Source organism: Nerophis lumbriciformis, linkage group LG05 (assembly GCF_033978685.3).
Source record: "Nerophis lumbriciformis linkage group LG05, RoL_Nlum_v2.1, whole genome shotgun sequence".
Classification (NCBI taxonomy): Eukaryota; Metazoa; Chordata; class Actinopteri; order Syngnathiformes; family Syngnathidae; genus Nerophis; species Nerophis lumbriciformis.
The window spans coordinates 15858203-15877585 of record NC_084552.2 but is presented as its reverse complement, the minus strand read 5'-3'; the positions used below and the strand labels follow the sequence as shown (position 1 = coordinate 15877585).

At 36.3% G+C, this 19383-nt stretch overlaps 1 protein-coding gene across 2 annotated transcripts in view; it reads left to right on the top strand.

Moving 5' to 3' along the window:
* pde5ab (phosphodiesterase 5A, cGMP-specific, b) overlaps positions 1 to 19383 on the top strand; it is a 217778-nt gene that overhangs the window by 185052 nt on the left and 13343 nt on the right. For both annotated transcript variants that reach the window (XM_061961218.2, XM_061961217.2), the window contains exons 18-19: positions 18850 to 18927; positions 18998 to 19061. In XM_061961218.2, coding sequence (XP_061817202.1) covers positions 18850 to 18927; positions 18998 to 19061 — 142 coding nt within the window. The remainder of the gene's footprint in view (positions 1 to 18849; positions 18928 to 18997; positions 19062 to 19383) is intronic.

Below are 19383 nucleotides of genomic sequence, written 5' to 3'. Positions count from 1 at the left end.
CTGGGCCATCCTGGCACTGGTAAGCTACTTTTTCCGGCTCATATAAAAAGCTAATCAAAGACTTAAGGTGGAACAAAATACTAGCAACTTACCTGGGATTGAACCCAGCACCCTTCATTCCAATTCAACAGTCTTACCCACTGTGCTATTCTGGGCCTTGTAAAAGTCCTCTATCCGACTTGTATAGAAAGCTAACCAGGGACTCTTTGCTGGGTAAATTACACAAGAGGTGGACCAAAATACTGTCAACCAGACAGGTATCGAACTCAGGACTGTTTATTGCATGTCTAGAATCTTAACCACTGGGCCATCCAAGCTATTTTTCTGGCTCATATAGAAAGGTAATCAGGGACTTGTTGCTGGGTAAACTATACTATAAAATAGTGGAATAAAATGCTGTCAAACCGTCTGGTATTGAACCCAGGACTGTTTAATCCTAATCAAGAGTCTTTACCACTGGGCCATCCTGGCACTGGTAAGCCTTTCTTTCCGGCTCATATAAAAAGCTAATCAGAGACCTAAGGTGGAACAAAATACTAGCAACTTACCTGGGATTGAACCCAGCACCATTCATTCCAAGTCAACAGTCTTACCCACTCTGCTATTCCGGGTCTTGTAAAAGTCCTCTATCCGGCTTGTATAGAAAGCTAACCAGGGACTCTTTGCTGGGTAAAATACACAAGAGGTGGACCAAAATACTGTCAACCAGACAGGTATCGAACTCAGGACTGTTTATTGCATGTCAAGAATCTTAACCACTGGGCCATCCTGGGTCATGTGAAGATGTTTTTCTGGCTCATATAGAAAGGTAATCAGAGACTTGTTACTGGGTAAACTACACTATAAACCAGTGGAATAAAATACTGTCAACCCGACTGGTATTGAACCCAGGACTGCTTAATCCTAATCAAGAGTCCATCCTGGCACTGGTAAGTCGTGTTTTCCGGCTCATTAAAAAAGCTAATCAGAGACTTAAGGTGGAACAAAATACTAGCAACTTACCTGTGATTGAACCCAGCACCCGTCATTCCAAGTCAACAGTCTTACCCACTGTGCTATCCTGGATCGTTTGAAATCCTGTATCCGGCTTGTATAGAAATCTATACAGGGACTCTTTGCTGGGTAAAATACACAAGAGGTGGACCAAAATACTGTCAACCAGACAGGTATTGAACTCAGGACTGTTTATTGCATGTCAAGAATCTTAACCACTGGGCCATCCTGGGTCTTGTGAACATTTTTTTCTGGCTCATATAGAAAGGTAATCAGGGACTTGTTGCTGGGTAAACTACACTGTCAAACCGTCTGGTATTGAACCCAGGACTGTTTAATCCTAAGCAAGAGTCTTAACCACCGGGCCATCCTGGCACTGGTATATCATTTTTTCCGGCTCATATAAAATCTAATTGGAGACTTAAGGTGGAACAAAATGCTACCAACATACAGGGACATCACTAGCTTTTAAGGACAGGGGGGGCTTAGCCCCCAGGAGATGCACAGGATGCGAGCGAACGTAGCGCACGAGCACAAAACTTCACAAACGGCTAACAAAGACTTAGAAATTATTCTTTGTTATTATTATTATTTCAGTCGGTTTATTTTCAATCTGTGTTCAGTACAACAACAAACATGGGTTTGCACAGTGACATTTTGTGTACAGCATCAACAAGAAACAATTACTTGCATGATCCTTCAAGATACACTGAAACACAATGAAAGTCATGGCATTAGCCTCTATGTTATTCATTCACAACATAGAGGCTAATGCCACGACTTTCGCTCACAATACAATAATTGTTTGTTCCCAAATATTTTGAAGTTGCACAGATTACATTTTGGGCACATATGTGACTAAACTGGTTGTAAATTCAAGCCCTGGAAATATTACTTAATTACTTGAATTAAAGTAATATCTGGATCGGGATCATTTGGCTTATATATAATATATTTATATATATATATATATATATATATATATATATATATATATATATATATATATATATATATATATATATATATATATATAATGGCAAGTCTTTAAGGAAATTAAATATATATGGAAGTCTGAATAGCAATGAGAAACGTTTATATATACTGTAAATAAGAAAGACTTAGAGTCCGTCTGCTGATCTGAAAAAGAGCCAAAGCTGTCAAAGAGCTGAGGGACCATCTTCAAATTTCAATGCTGAAACAAATAATGCAAACAATGAAATGTAACTTCCAGGGCTTGAGATTAACGTAGTCCCGTCGTCTTGGGGCCGGTAAAAAAAAAAAGAACGGGACAAAATTAAATGCTCTCCGGGACGATGGCTTTTAACCATTTTTTTTCTTTTTATGTATTTATTCATTTTACATTTTATATTAAATGTCTTGGTTTTTCCTCCCTCTGAAAATCCTATGAAATGTTTAACAAGCCATCCTATAATAATACAACAGCTATTAATGTAACAATACAATAAAACAAATATATTTAATGATGTTTCTTTCATTATTTTAACAATAGGCTAATGTATATTACTTTATATGGATTCTACAAAAAACACAAAACTTAAAAACTAAATTATTTACAATTGCAGACACAAGGTTTCGTGCAGCTTCACTCATTGTAAAGGAAGACGGAAGTCCACGCAGGAGAAAAATGATTACAAAGATGGTGTCTGGGTTTTTCTTATATATATCTATAAATACATATTAAGTCTTTCATACATATATATATATATATATATATATATATATATATATATATATATATATATATATATATATATATTCACTGCAATAAGGTAACATCACCAGAATGATTGACAATTAGGAGGACCAATAGTCAACATGATCCACCCAGAAATAAATAAAACAAATGGCTTATCAATAAGCCATTTAAAAAAAATAATAATAATAATATTTATTTATATGTATCATTATTCTCCTGCTCACTTTTCCAGTAGAGGCCTCTCCCCTCTCACTTTATGTGCTCCTCTACCCTGACTCTTACAGGTCAATCAATAGGGGTTGTGGAGTGATTATTATTATTATCTACTGATGATAGTCATACGTGAATGAGCTCAGCTCCTGTTCTCCTCCATGTGTAAAGTGAGAAACACAGCTGATGCTCCAGAAGGAAGTAACCCCAAAGATAGCAAATGGTAAAAAAAAGAGTGCACATTAAACTTTATAAATAACCAGGACCTTCATGATGCATTTCAGGCTAACTAGCTAACTAAGTAGCAGCATTGCTTTAGAGTGGGAATGTAACTTTTTGTCAAACACAGACCTGGTGTAAAGTGGAGCTAATACATTTTAATACAAGCAGTGATGAATACTTACTTTCTTGAAAAAGTTTCTTATGTCCATTTTGCATTCGTTCACGTTCTTGTTCTGCAGTGCTGTGTGCTAATGTGCTTCGTACACCTGCAGGACCGCAAGCAAGGTCGCAGAGAAAATGCGGACTGGATTTTGAGTGATATTCTATATGAACAAGTGGAATGGATTGGATACTGACGCACTAAAGGGGCTCTCTACCTTACGCTATGAAGTGAGGGGAAACTGAGTGAATAATGACAGGTTATATGATTATTTATTTAAACTCATATTCAGGCCACTTTATAATGAATATGTCAGCATGTATTTAGGGGGGCTTCAGAATATTTTAGGTGGGCTTGAGCCCCCCTAAAATAAGTAAAAAATAACTGTTTCTATACATATACAAACAAATCTTAAATACATTTTTCTAATGCGCGTTTTCTTTTCTTTCTTCTCTGTTGTGCAACAACAATTTTATTTGCATACAGCAGAGGTGTCAGCGGAGGGATGAGTTTGCAGAGTATAAAAATTTACCTAAAATTTTTGAATGAAAGAAACTGCTGTTCTAAATGTGTCCGCTGGATGTCGCAATAGCAATTCTTTGTATTTTTGTAGATGATAATGTATGTACAAAATAAACCACATGGTGTTAGTACAAACCCCGTTTCCATAAGAGTTGGGAAATTGTGTTAGATGTAAATATAAACGGAATACAATGATTTGCGAATAATTTTTCAACCCATATTCAATTGAATGCACTACAAAGACAACATATTTGATGTTAAAACTCATAAACTTTATTTTTTTTTAAATTAACTTAGAATTTCATGGCTGCAACACGTGCCAAAGTAGTTGGGAAAGGGCATGTTCACCACTGTGTTACATGGCCTTTCCTTTTAACAACACTCAGCAAACATTTGGGAACTGAGGAGACACATTTTTTAAGCTTCTCAGGTGGAATTCTTTCCCATTCTTGCTTGATGTACAGCTTAAGTTGTTCAACAGTCCGGGGGTCTCCGTTCTGGTATTTTAGGCTTCATAATGCGCCACACATTTTCAATGGGAGACAGGTCTGGACTACAGGCAGGCCGTCTAGTACCCGCACTCTTTTACTATGAAGCCACGTTGAAGTTACATGTGGCTTGGCATTGTCTTTCTGAAATAAGCAGGGGCGTCCATGGTAACGTTGCTTGGATGGCAACATATGTTGCTCCAAAACCTGTATGTACCTTTCAGCATTAATGGCGCCTTCACAGATGTGTAAGTTACCCATGTCTTGGGCACTAATACACCCCCATACCATCACAGATGCTGGCTTTTAAACTTTGTGCATAACAATCCAGATGGTTCTTTTCCTCTTTGGTCCGGATGACACGACGTCCACAGTTTCCAAATACAATTTGAAATGTGGACTCGTCAGACCACAGAACACTTTTCCATTTTGTATCAGTCCATCTTAGATGAGCTCAGGCCCAGCGAAGCCGGCAGCGTTTCTGGGTGTTGTTGATAAACGGTTTTCGCCTTGCATAGAAGAGTTTTAACTTGCACTTACAGATGTAGCGACCAACTGTAGTTACTGACAGTGGGTTTCTGAAGTGTTCCTGAGCCCATGTGGTGATATCCTTTACACACTGATGTCGCTTGTTGATGCAGTACAGGCTGAGGCATCGAAGGTTACGGGCTTAGCTGCTTACGTGCATTTATTTCTCCAGATTCTCTGAACCCTTTGATGATATTACGGACCGTAGATGGTGAAATCCCTAAATTCCTTGCAATAGCTGGTTGAGAAAGGTTTTTCTTAAACTGTTCAACAATTTGCTAACGTATTTGTTGACAAAGTGGTGACCCTCGCCCCATCCTTGTTTGTGAATGACTGAGCATTTCATGGAATCTACTTTTATACCCAATCATGGCACCCACCTGTTCCCAATTTGCCTGTTCACCTGTGGGATGTTCCAAATAAGTGTTTGATGAGCATTCCTCAACTCTATCAGTATTTATTGCCACCTTTCCCAACTTCTTTGTCACGTGTTGCTGGCATCAAATTCTAAAGTTAATGATTATTTGCAAAATAAAAAAAGGTTTATCAGTTTGAACATCAAATATGTTGTCTTTGTAGCATATTCAACTGAATATGGGTTGAAAATGATTTGCAAATCATTGTATTCCGTTTATATTTACATTTAACACATTTTCCCAACTCATATGGAAACGGGGTTCGTACATCAGTCGAGGATAATGATCAAACTACATACATACTAGGGGTGTGGGAAAAAATGTATTCAAATTCGAATAGCGATTCTCACGTCGTGCGATTCAGAATCGATTCTCTTTTTTTTTTAAATCTATTTATTTTATTTTCATTTTTATTTTTTAATTAATCAATCCAACAAAACAATACACAGCAATACCATAACAATGTAATCCAATTCCAAAACCAAACCCGACCCAGCAACACTCAGAACTGCAATAAACAGAGCAATTGAGAGGAGACACAAACACGACACAGAACAAACCAAAAGTAGTGAAACAAAAATGAATATTATCAACAACAGTATCAATATTAGTTACAATTTCAACATATCAGTGATTAAAAATCCCTCATTGACATTATCATTAGACATTTATAAATAAATAAAAAAGAACAATAGTGTCACAGTGGCTTACACTTGCATCACATCTCATAAGCTTGACAACACACTGTGTCCAATATTTTCACAAAGATAAAATAAGTCATATTTTTGGTTCATTTAATAGTTAAAACAAATGTACATTATTGCAATCAGTTGATAAAACATTGTCCTTTACAATTATAAAAGCTTTTTACAAAAATCTACTACTCTGCTTGCATGTCAGCAGACTGGGGTAGATCCTGCTGAAATCCTATGTATTGAATGAGTAGAGAATCCTTTTGAATCGGGAAAAAAATCGTTTTTGAATCGAGAATCGCGTTGAATCTGAAAAAAAATTTGATTTTGAATCGAATCGTGACCCCAAGAATCGATATTGAATCGAATTGTGGGACACCCAAAGATTCGCAGCCCTAAATAACATACTGTAATTTGATTTTGATATTATTTTTTTTTTATCTTGATAGATTGAAAATTAATCCCAGGATTCTAAGAACGTTACTGTCATATTGAGTAAACAACTAATTTGTGTTTGCAAACGTTACAAAAGCATATGTCAGGTTCAAACACTGATGACATCTATTAAACAAGACAAGAGGCAAAGAATTAAACAGAGACAGAATTCAATTTGGACTCAATTGAGGAGAGTTGCCTGTACACTGTACCCTTGTACAATATCTCAGCACGCTCTGGCAAAAGATTTTACTCCTCCTTCTTTATTTGACTTTCTCCAACCACATGACCACAGCTGCTTCCAGAGGGAAGTGGGTCGTAAACAGCCTTGCCTTTAGTTACCGAACAGTTCAAAAGAAGAGGTTGTAAAATAGTTCAAAAAGGAGGTTCAAGAAGAGGTCGCCTGGAGGGGAGTCTGGTCCTGCTTCCTCTCTGCTTTGAAGTCCTCGGGTTAGAACAATATCTTTCTGTTGATTACCATCCATGAAAGAAAACACAACACCTTCATTTTGCTTCCCCCCCTACACAGTGGAGTTTTATGAGCCTTACTCTTGGTAGGTTCCAAAGACAGTTTTTGTCTTCTCACCAGACACTCAATGTAACACAAAGTTTTTGTGATAACTTACAAACAATTATTCTATCAATATGTTTCTAGTAAAACTCACAAATATACATTATTTAAGGCACAGGGGTCAAACCCAAGGCCCGGGGGCCAAATCTAGTCCGCCACATTATTTTATGTGGCCCGCGAAAGCCCGGAAATAATATGCGTTAATAAAATGCTTCATCTTTTCTTACTAAACATGTGTTGTTCTTTCACTTTTGACATTAAAAATCATATACTGCATGCAATTGCATATCTTTTAAAATTCAATATTATCAAAATCAAAATATCATATTGTCATGTATTCCAAAAATATTTTTTGTTCAAATAAAGATAAATACTGTACTTAAATATCTGTTTGACTTATGATTTCAAAACAAATTAAAGCTGCAAGCAGCGATGGACGGGACCGACTTTGACGGCACATAAAATCCAAACTGGAGCAGTAATTAGAACTCTTTCGTCAACTTTTAATCAGAAGGGTGCAATCTCTCTCCTGTGCTAGTTTGAAGCCGACACGACAAACGCGCTCAGAGGAGATAACGTTTGAAAAAAGGTAACCGGTTTTTACAAAACTTTTGTTTTGAAGGGGGAATTGCAAACTTCCTGTTGATTTTTGCTGGGGGTTGTTAGTATATGAAATGTAGGTCTAAGTGAGACCTACATAGAGGTTTTTGTTTCATGTCTCTACAACATTCCTACTGGAAGTTACAGGCAGTTTTGTCTGTTTTCTTCCTAGGAGCAGTTGTGTCTGTGTTTTCTTCCTAGGGGGCGCTAGAGTTTTTTTTATTATTTTTTTTATTAGGTTGCCATTTTCGCCAGTCCTGATGTTTGTGTCCAGTTTGGTGAGTTTTGAAGCATGTTAAGGGGGTCAAATTACAGCTCAAAGAGGCAAAAGTGACTGTTTTTAGTAAACTTTTGTTTTGAAGGGGGAATTGCCAACTTCCTGTTGATTTTTGCTGAAGGATGTCAATGTATGAAATCTAGGTCTAAGTCAGACCTACATAGAGGTTTTTGTTTCATGTCTCTACGACAAGTTGCAAGCAGTTTTGTCTGTGTTTTTTCCGAGGGGGCGCAAGAGCGCAATTTGGAGTTTTGGAGTTTTTTTATTAGATGGCAATTTTCGCCAGTCCTGATGTGTGTGTCAAATATGGTGAGTTTTGAAGCATGTTAAGGGGGTCAAATTACAGCTTAAAGAGGCGGCCGGTATAATAATAATAATAAAACCTTACAATTACAATAGGGTCTTTTGACCCAAAGGGACATTGCGGTCCCTAATTATCAATCAAATTGTAGACTGTAAAATTGACAATAGGTTTTACGGTTAAATTACGCCGACTGGGTTTTTTACCGTAAAATGAACTTTGGTACTGTTTTTTCCATATACAGTAAGACACTATAACATTAAATAACAAACAACAAAAAACATTAAAACAACAAGATTTACCGCTAAAACATTGGTATTGTTTTTCCATTCCATTCCATTTATTTAATTTTTTTATATGCTGTAAAAAACCCACTGCTTTTACTGTAAAAGCTGCCAGTTTTTAAAGTACCGTATTTATCAGAGTATAAGCCACAAAGACATCACTGGTCTGAACACACATCCCATCAAGGAAGCTTTTAAAACCATAAAAACTTAAAAAATGGGAAAAGGCAGAAACCTTGGGAAGGGGCCGCAGATGTGGAGAACCCCTCCTGGGTGACTGGATGCAAAATGGGTCCAGTTATTGCCAATTATTCATGATAATGTGAGAGTCCAGTCCATTGGGGGCAGGCAGAGGGACCTAAGAGGTCTCTATTCAGGTCATAGAGTAGTGGTCCACATTGAGTCATGACTTCTTCCAGACTGATATCTCTCCAGGGATTATCTTTAGCCATCTGGTCACCGCTCCTCGCAGAAGAGGGGGGCCGAAAAGAGAAGCAGCAGGTCCACTGGTCTAAAACAGAGTCTTTTTAAAAGCTAGGGTATGTAAATGAGTTTTAAGCCGGGACCTAAATGCTTCTCCCGAGGTGGCATCTGTAACTGTTGCCGGTAGGGAAGCCCAAAAAACGCTCTAGAGCCTGCAGACTTCTTTTGGACACTGGGAGCCACTAATAAAGCTAGAATTTTTGGAATAAAGGTGACAGGACAGAACGCAGGGTACAATACAATCAGCAAGATAGGATGGAGCTTGACTATTTAGTGTTTTATACGTAGGTAATAGAACCTTAAAGTCGCATCTTAGGTGCACAGTGTGTATATATATATATATATATATATATATATATATATATATATATATATATATATATATATCAGTGACGTGTGGTGAGGTATATATCAGTGACATGTGGTGAGGTTGATGGCTGGTGAGGCACTGACTTCATCACAGTCAGATTTACAAACATATGAACCCTAAAGAGTATCTTATTCACCATTTGATTGGCAGCAGTTAACGGGTTATGTTTAAAAGCTCATACCAGCATTCTTCCCTGCTTGGCACTCAGCATCAAGGCTTGGAATTGGGGGTTAAATCACCAAAAATGATTCCTAGGCGCGACGCCGCTTCTGCCCACTGCTCCCCTCACCTCTCAGGGGGTGATCAAGGGGATGGGCCAAATGCAGAGGACACATTTCATTACACCTAGTGTGTGTGTGACAATCATTGGTACTTTAACTTAACTTTAACTTTACACATACAAACTGTAGCACACAAAAAAGCACATTTAATAAAAAAAACGTTATTATGGTCTTACCTTTACTTAGAAATTAAGTCCATGCGCCGCAACTAAAGCCCTCACTTAAACTTTCCACGTGCAAGATTGAATCTATTTAAAAAAGTGTAACCGAGGGTTTATAAATGTCACCTATACTGTATGAAACTACAAAATAACAAACACGGAGGCTCCAGTTTACACGAGGACCACTTTATTTACCTTCTTTCAAAAACCTCCGCTCCACTTCCGCTCTTAGCACCTTCAAAATAAGAGCTCAAGGCATATACTGTATAACAGCGCATAACAGGAACTTAACATCTCAAAGAGGAAAGCCCATGAAAATAGGTTACAAAAGTTATTTAATAAGAAGCCAAAAAGTGCAAAAACAATAATGTTCGTGTTGGAGGAGTTGTGAATTAGGTACACCTGCAGTCTGCAGGTGTACCTAATGTTGTGTCCCTGCAGTCATTCACAACTCCTCCAACACCAACATTATTGTTTTTGCACTTTTTGGCTTCTTATGAAATAATTTTTTTAAATAGATTCAATCTTGCACGTGGAAAGTTTAAGTGTGGGCTTTAGTTGATATAACAATTCTACGGCGGGGGTGCAGGAGGCGAACCTCAGCCAGTGCGTCTTTTGCAGCCGTTTTATGATCACTCAGCACAAGAAATACTTTACACACATACAGTTGTTGACAAAATACACTGTACATTATATACCTCAGCTAACTAAACTATGGAAATGTATAATATAATTCATATAGCAATACAGTCTCACTGCACAGCAGGCCAGCAGTTAGCCGAGTCCGCAATCCATGGTGAGGCACAACTGAGTGACGTGCCTCAACTGGCTGCTGTTCACCGCACCGTCTCTTCTCAGTATTTGAACGGCAAATGTGAAAATTCAGCGATTTTGAATAAGAATAATCTAAAACTGGTGAAGTTAAATGGAAAATAACTTTATAGTATAATCACTGGATACATATAACAATTTAATTTTTTTATTTTTTTTTTACATTTTTTTTCTTTCCATGATGGCAGGTGAGGCCGCGCCTCACCTGCCTCTAGTGACTGCACGTCACTGATATATATATATATATATATATATATATATATATATATATATACACATATATATATATACACACATGCATGCATACATACACATATATATATATATATATATATATATATATATATATATATATATATATATATATATATAATACATACATGCAGACATACATATATATATATATATATATATATATATGTGGTTGACAAATGTTAAGGTTGTATAATTAAAGAAGTGTGTAATTGGTTGTCAAATCTATGAATGGTGTTATTGCATAAGTGTATATTTGTGTTGTTAAAATGTTAAGGTGGTATTATTAAATAGGTGTATAATTATTTTGTTGTCAAACGTTAAGATGGTATTATTGAATAGGTGTATAAATGTTTGTTGTCAAATGTTAAGGTGGTATTGTTAAATAGGTGTATAATTGTTTTGTTTTCAAATGTTAAGGTGGTATTATTGGATCAGTGTATAAGTGTGTTGTTAAATGTTAAGGAGGTATTTTTAAATAGGTGTATAATTGTTTTGTTGTCAAATGTTAAGATGGTACTTTTAAATAAGTGTATGTTTTTTAAATGTTAAGGTGTTATTATTGAATAGGTATATAAATGTTTGGTTGTCAAATATTAAGATGGTATTATTAAATAAGTGCATGTTTTTTTTAAATGTTAAGGTGGTATTATTGGATCAGTGTATAATTGTTTGGTTGTCAAATGTTAAGGTGGTATTATTAAATAGGTGTATGATTGTTTTGTTGTCAAATGTTAAGGTGGTATTATTAAATATATGTATAATTGTTTGGTTATTAAATGTTAAGGTGGTATTATTGAATAAGTGTATACAGTAATTGTGTTGGTAAATGTTAAGGTGGTATTTTTTAAATAAGTGTATAATTGTTTTGTTTTCAAATGTTAAGGTGGTATCATTGAATAGGTGTATACATGTTTTGTTGTCAAATGTTAAGGTGGTATTATTAAATAAGTGTGTAATTGTTTGGTTGTTAAATCTTGAGGTGGTATTATTGGATAAGCGTATAATTGTGTTGTTAAATGTTAAGGTGGTATTATTAAATAGGTGTGTAATTGTTTTGTTGTCGAATGCTAAGGTGGTATTATTTAATAAGTGTATAATGTCCAGCGACCCCAAAGGGAATAAGCGGTAGAAAATGGATGGATGGATGTTTGGTTGTCAAATGTATAAGTGTATAATTGTTTTGTTTTCAAATGTTAAGGTGGTATCATTGAATATGTGTATACATGTTTGGTTGTCAAAGGTGGTATTATTAAATAAGTGTGTAATTGTTTGGTTGTTAAATCTTAAGGTGGTATTATAAGATAAGCGTATAATTGCGTATAATTTCCTGCTGGCCCCACTATGGACTGGACTCTTACTATTATGTTGGATCCACTATGGACTGGACTCTCACAATATTATGTCAGACCCACTCGACATCCATTGCATTCGGTCTCCCCGAGAGGGGGGTGGGGTTACCCACATATGCTGTCCTCTCCAAGGTTTCTCATAGTCATTCACATCGACCTCCCACTGGGGTGAGTTTTTCCTTGCCCTAATGTGGGCTCTGTACCGAGGATATCGTTGTGGCTTGTGCAGCCCTTTGAGACACTTGTGATTTAGGGCTATATAAATAAACATTGGTGGTCAAATGTTAAGGTGGTATAATTAAATAGGTTTGTAATTGTTTTGTTGTCAAATGGTGTTATTAAATAGGTGTATAATTGTTTGGTTGTCAAATGGTGTTATTAAATAGGTGTATAATTGTTTGGTTGTCAAATGTTAAGGTGGTATTATTAAATAGGTGTATAATTGTTTGGTTGTCAAATGTTAAGGTGGTATTATTAAATAAATGTGTAATTGTTTGGTTGTTAAATCTTAAGGTGGTATTATTGGATAAGCGTATAATTGTGTTGTCAAATGTTAAGATGGTATAATTAAATAGGTGTATAAATATTTGGTTGTCAAATGTTAAGGTGGTATTATTAAATAAATGTGTAATTGTTTGGTTGTTAAGTCTTAAGGTGGTATTATTAAATAGGGGTATAATTGTGTTGTCAAATGTTAAGGTGGTATAATTAAATAGGTGTGTAATTGTTTTGTTGTCAAATGTTAAGGTGGCATTATTAAATAGGTGTATAATTGTTTGGTTGTAAAATGTTATGGTGGTATTATTAAATAAATGTGTAATTGTTTGGTTGTTAAATCTTAAGGTGGTATTATTGGATAAGCGTATAATTGTGTTGTCAAATGCTAAGGTGTATAATGAAATAGGTGTATAAGTATTTGGTTGTCAACTGTTAAGGTGGTATTATTAAATAGGTGTATAAATATTTGGTTGTCAAATGTTAAGGTGGTATTAAATAAGTGTGTAATTGTTTGGTTGTTAAATCTTAAGGTGGTATTATTAAATAGGGGTATAATTGTGTTGTCAAATGTTAAGGTGGTATAATTAAATAGGTGTATAGTTGTTTGGCTGTCAAATGTTAAGGTGGTATTAAATAGGTGTATAATTGTTTGGTTGTCAAATGTTAAGGTGGTATTATTAAATAGGTGTATAATTGTTTGGTTGTCAAATGTTGAGGTGTTATTATTAAATAGGTGTATAATTGGTTGTCAAATGTTAAGGTGGTATTATTAAATAGGTGTTTAATTGTTTGGTTGTCAAATGTTAAGGTGGTATTATTAAATAGGTGTATAATTGTTTGGTCGTAAAATGTAAAGGTGGTATTATTAAATAGGTGTATAATTGTTTGGTTGTCAAATGTTAAGGTGGTATTATTAAATAGGTGTATAATTGTTTGGTTGTCAAATGTTAAGGTGGTATTATTAAATAGGTGTTTAATTGTTTGGTCGTAAAATGTAAAGGTGGTATTATTAAATAGGTGTATAATTGTTTGGTTGTAAAATGTTAAGGTGGTATTATTAAATAGGTGTATAATTGTTTGGTTGTCAAATGTTAAGGTGGTATTATTAAATAGGTGTTTAATTGTTTGGTCGTAAAATGTAAAGGTGGTATTATTAAATAGGTGTATAATTGTTTGGTTGTAAAATGTTAAGGTGGTATTATTAAATAGGTGTATAATTGTTTGGTTGTCAAATGTTAAGGTGGTATTATTAAATAGGTGTATAATTGTTTGGTTGTCAAATGTTAAGGTGGTATTATTAAATAGGTGTATAATTGTTTGGTTGTCAAATGTTAAGGTGGTATTATTAAATAAATGTGTAATTGTTTGGTTGTTAAATCTTAAGGTGGTATTATTGGATAAGCGTATAATTGTGTTGTCAAATGTAAAGATGGTATAATTAAATAGGTGTATAAATATTTGGTTGTCAAATGTTAAGGTGGTATTATTAAATAAATGTGTAATTGTTTGGTTGTTAAGTCTTAAGGTGGTATTATTAAATAGGGGTATAATTGTGTTGTCAAATGTTAAGGTGGTATAATTAAATAGGTGTGTAATTGTTTTGTTGTCAAATGTTAAGGTGGCATTATTAAATAGGTGTATAATTGTTTGGTTGTAAAATGTTATGGTGGTATTATTAAATAAATGTGTAATTGTTTGGTTGTTAAATCTTAAGGTGGTATTATTGGATAAGCGTATAATTGTGTTGTCAAATGCTAAGGTGTATAATGAAATAGGTGTATAAGTATTTGGTTGTCAACTGTTAAGGTGGTATTATTAAATAGGTGTATAAATATTTGGTTGTCAAATGTTAAGGTGGTATTAAATAAGTGTGTAATTGTTTGGTTGTTAAATCTTAAGGTGGTATTATTAAATAGGGGTATAATTGTGTTGTCAAATGTTAAGGTGGTATAATTAAATAGGTGTATACTTGTTTGGCTGTCAAATGTTAAGGTGGTATTAAATAGGTGTATAATTGTTTGGTTGTCAAATGTTAAGGTGGTATTATTAAATAGGTGTATAATTGTTTGGTTGTCAAATGTTGAGGTGTTATTATTAAATAGGTGTATAATTGGTTGTCAAATGTTAAGGTGGTATTATTAAATAGGTGTTTAATTGTTTGGTTGTCAAATGTTAAGGTGGTATTATTAAATAGGTGTATAATTGTTTGGTCGTAAAATGTAAAGGTGGTATTATTAAATAGGTGTATAATTGTTTGGTTGTCAAATGTTAAGGTGGTATTATTAAATAGGTGTATAATTGTTTGGTTGTCAAATGTTAAGGTGGTATTATTAAATAGGTGTTTAATTGTTTGGTCGTAAAATGTAAAGGTGGTATTATTAAATAGGTGTATAATTGTTTGGTTGTAAAATGTTAAGGTGGTATTATTAAATAGGTGTATAATTGTTTGGTTGTCAAATGTTAAGGTGGTATTATTAAATAGGTGTTTAATTGTTTGGTCGTAAAATGTAAAGGTGGTATTATTAAATAGGTGTATAATTGTTTGGTTGTAAAATGTTAAGGTGGTATTATTAAATAGGTGTATAATTGTTTGGTTGTCAAATGTTAAGGTGGTATTATTAAATAGGTGTATAATTGTTTGGTTGTCAAATGTTAAGGTGGTATTATTAAATAGGTGTATAATTGTTTGGTCGTAAAATGTAAAGGTGGTATTATTAAATAGGTGTCGGTGTCGAGCAGGACCGATAATCAGCATTTTTGTTTTCTGAGCGTTAAAGCAGAACTACACTTTTTTAGGGGAATTTTGCCTATTGTTCACAATCATTATGAAAGACATGATGGCCTATGTATTTTTATTTTTTTAATGCATTCTAAATATTAAATACAAGCGATCAAAAGTCTGCTTAGAATGGAGCTGATAGGAGCCGTTCTATTCTGCCAATTAAAAAAGACATCCACACACCTCCATTAAGGTTTGATGTACATGTAAATATACATGTCATGTAGCAACATTTATTATTTACATATTTTGATCATTTTAAGCATACGTGGTACATTAATTTCAGAAATACATCACATTTGCTTTTTTTTTTTCCTTCTTCAATGATTTTGAGAACCAACAAACTTAATAAAACATCACTTACTGTACAAGGTCTGCTGTCATTAGGATGCCGACTGCCAGAATGTTCATATATTCCCTTTTAGATGAAGAATGTCTCATAATCCTCACGAAGAAACGGAGCGCTATTCGTGTCGTCCTCGCCATTCCCGCGTCTAAATTGGCTGTCAAAGTGTCACCAACTCGTCGGATTATATTCTCATTCTTCTTCTTTCCAGGTGAGATGCACGATTTATGATCTATAATAAACTTACAGGAAGCGAGGAAAACAGCAGACCACTCGATGACGTAAACATTGGCACACAGGAAGTGATCACGGCGCCGCTATAAATAGTTTGTCTGCGTTAGCGCTTATAATAATAACACCACTAATACTTGTTCATATTCAAGTCACCAAATGTAAATGGAGTATTGTTGGCACTTTTTGAATGGTTATTTATTGGATTTTATGGGCGGGATAAAGGACCTCCCATTGGCTGCGCTGTAAGCGGACTTTTATTCACGTTTATTTAAAATTCAGAATGCCTTAATGATTGTGAACGAAAATAGTGCAGTTTCCCTTTAAGATGCAGGAAGTTGCCATTGTTTTACAAACCCCGTTTCCATATGAGTTGGGAAATTGTGTTAGATGTAAATATAAACGGAATACAATGATTTGCAAATCATTTTCAACCCATATTCAGTTGAATATGCTACAAAGACAACATATTTGATGTTCAAACTGATAAACATTTTTTTGGCAAATAATCATTAACTTTAGAATTTGATGCCAGCAACTCGTGACAAAGAAGTTGGGAAAGGTGGCAATAAATACTGATAAAGTTGAGGAATGCTCATCAAACACTTATTTGGAACATCCCACAGGTGAACAGGCAAATTGGGAACAGGTGGGTGCCATGATTGGGTATAAAAGTAGATTCCATGAAATGCTCAGTCATTCACAAACAAGGATGGGGCAAGGGTCACCACTTTGTCAACAAATGCGTGAGCAAATTGTTGAACAGTTTAAGAAAAACCTTTCTCAACCAGCTATTGCAAGGAATTTAGGGATTTCACCATCTACGGTCCGTAATATCATCAAAGGGTTCAGAGAATCTAGAGAAATCACTGCACGTAAGCAGCTAAGCCCGTGACCTTCGAACCACCAGGCTGTACTGCATCAACAAACGACATCAGTGTGTAAAGGATATCACCACATGGGCTCAGGAACACTTCAGAAACCCACTGTCAGTAACTACAGTTGGTCGCTACATCTGTAAGTGCAAGTTAAAACTCTCCTATGCAAGGCGAAAACCGTTTATCAACAACACCCAGAAACGCCGTCAACTTCGCTGGGCCTGAGCTCATCTAAGATGGACTGATACAAAGTGGAAAAGTGTTCTGTGGTCTGACGAGTCCACATTTCAAATTGTTTTTGGAAACTGTGGACGTCGTGTCCTCCGGACCAAAGAGGAAAAGAACCATCTGGATTGTTATAGGCGCAAAGTTGAAAAGCCAGCATCTGTGATGGTATGGAGGTGTATTAGTGCCCACGACATGGGTAACTTACACATCTGTGAAGGCGCCATTAATGCTGAAAGGTACATACAGGTTTTGGAGCAACATATGTTGCCATCCAAGCAACGTTACCATGGACGCCCCTGCTTATTTCAGCAAGACAATGCCAAGCCACGTGTTACAACAGTGTGGCTTCATAGTAAAAGAGTGTGGGTACTAGACTGGCCTGCCTGTAGTCCAGACCTGTCTCCCATTGAAAATGTGTGGCGCATTATGAAGCCTAAAATACCACAATGGAGACCCCCGGACTGTTGAACAACTTAAGCTGTACATCAAGCAAGAATGTTAAAGAATTCCACCTGAGAAGCTTAAAAAATGTGTCTCCACAGTTCCCAAACGTTTACTGAGTGTTGTTAAAAGGAAAGGCCATGTAACACAGTGGTGAACATGCCCATTCCCAACTACTTTGGCACGTGTTGCAGCCATGAAATTCTAAGTTAATTATTTGCAACAACAAAAAAAAAAGTTTATGAATTTGAACATCAAATATGTTGTCTTTGTAGTGCATTCAATTGAATATGGATTGAAAAGGATTTGCAAATCATTCTCCATCCATCCATCTTCTTCCGCTTATCCGAGGTTGGGTCGCGGGGGCAGCAGCCTAAGCAGGGAAGCCCAGACTTTCCTCTCCCCAGCCACTTCGTCCAGCTCTTCCCGGGGAATCCCAAGGCGTTCCCAGGCCAGCCGGGAGACATAGTCTTCACAACGTGTCCTGGGTCTTCCCCTCGGCTTCCTGCTGGTCGGACGTGCCCTAACCCTAACCCTAGGGAGGCGTTCGGGTGGCATCCTGACCAGATGCCCGAACCACCTCATCTGGCTCCTCTCGATGTGGAGGAGCAGCGGCTTTACTTTAAGTTCCTCCCGGATGACAGAGCTTCTCACCCTATCTCTAAGGGAGAGCCCCGCCACCCGGCGGAGGAAACTCATTTTGGCCGCTTGTACCCGTGATCTTGTCCTTTCGGTCATAACCCAAAGCTCATGACCATAGGTGAGGATGGGACCAGTAAATTGAGAGCTTTGCCTTCCGGCTCAGCTCCTTCTTCACCACAACGGATCGATACAGCGTCCGCATTACTGAAGACGCCGCACCGATCCGCCTGTCGATCTCATGATCCACTCTTCCCTCACTCGTGAACAAGACTCCGAGGTACTTGAAATCCTCCACTTGGGGCAAGATCTCATCCCCAACCCGGAGATGGCACTCCACCCTTTTCCGGGCGAGAACTATGGACCCGAGTCCATGGTTCTCAAAATGAGGTGCTGATTCCCATGTGTTTTATTATTTTTAATACATTTGCAAATGTGGAGGGGGGCGTGGCCTGCGGGCCTGCAGCGTAACGGGGTGTGCCAGGACCGGCCTCGAAGTCAGTGACAGGTGGCCCAGGTGGGCATTATTAGCAAAATTAAAATAAAAGTTTTTCTCCATGGATATCAAATCCTATGCAATGTTTTTCAAACTATGACCTATTCACATTTGCCCTTGCTGGATCAGGAGCGTGCTCATGTCATATTTTGCTGCTCTGACAGGAGGCGCCAGGAGTTCTTTGAGTTGACAAAAAGCAGACAGTTTGTGTGGGAGGATGAACATCACAGAGATTTATTGAGGTAGGAAGGAATCCTCTCCAAATGTATGATGCAACCTTACAAGATGTCATGATGATGTCACCACTTTCAGGTCGATGCTGATGACTGCTTGTGATATCTCGGCCATTACCAAGCCGTGGCCCGTACAGAAAAAGGTAACGTCTAATCTCATTCTCGTTTGGTAATCACTAAATTACAATTTGATGTCTTAAAAGCTTATTTGTTGTAAACTAATTCAGTTGGCACGTTGTGTAAATGGTAAATAAAAACAGAATACAATGATTTGCAAATCCTTTTCAACCTATATTCAATTGAATAGAGTGCAAAGACAAGATATTTAATGTTTGAACTGAGAAACGTAATTTTTTTTTTTTGCAAATAATAATTAACTTAGAATTTAATGGCAGCAACACATTGCAAAAAAGTTGGCACAAGGGCATTTTCACCACTGTGTTACATGGCCTTTCCTTTTAACAA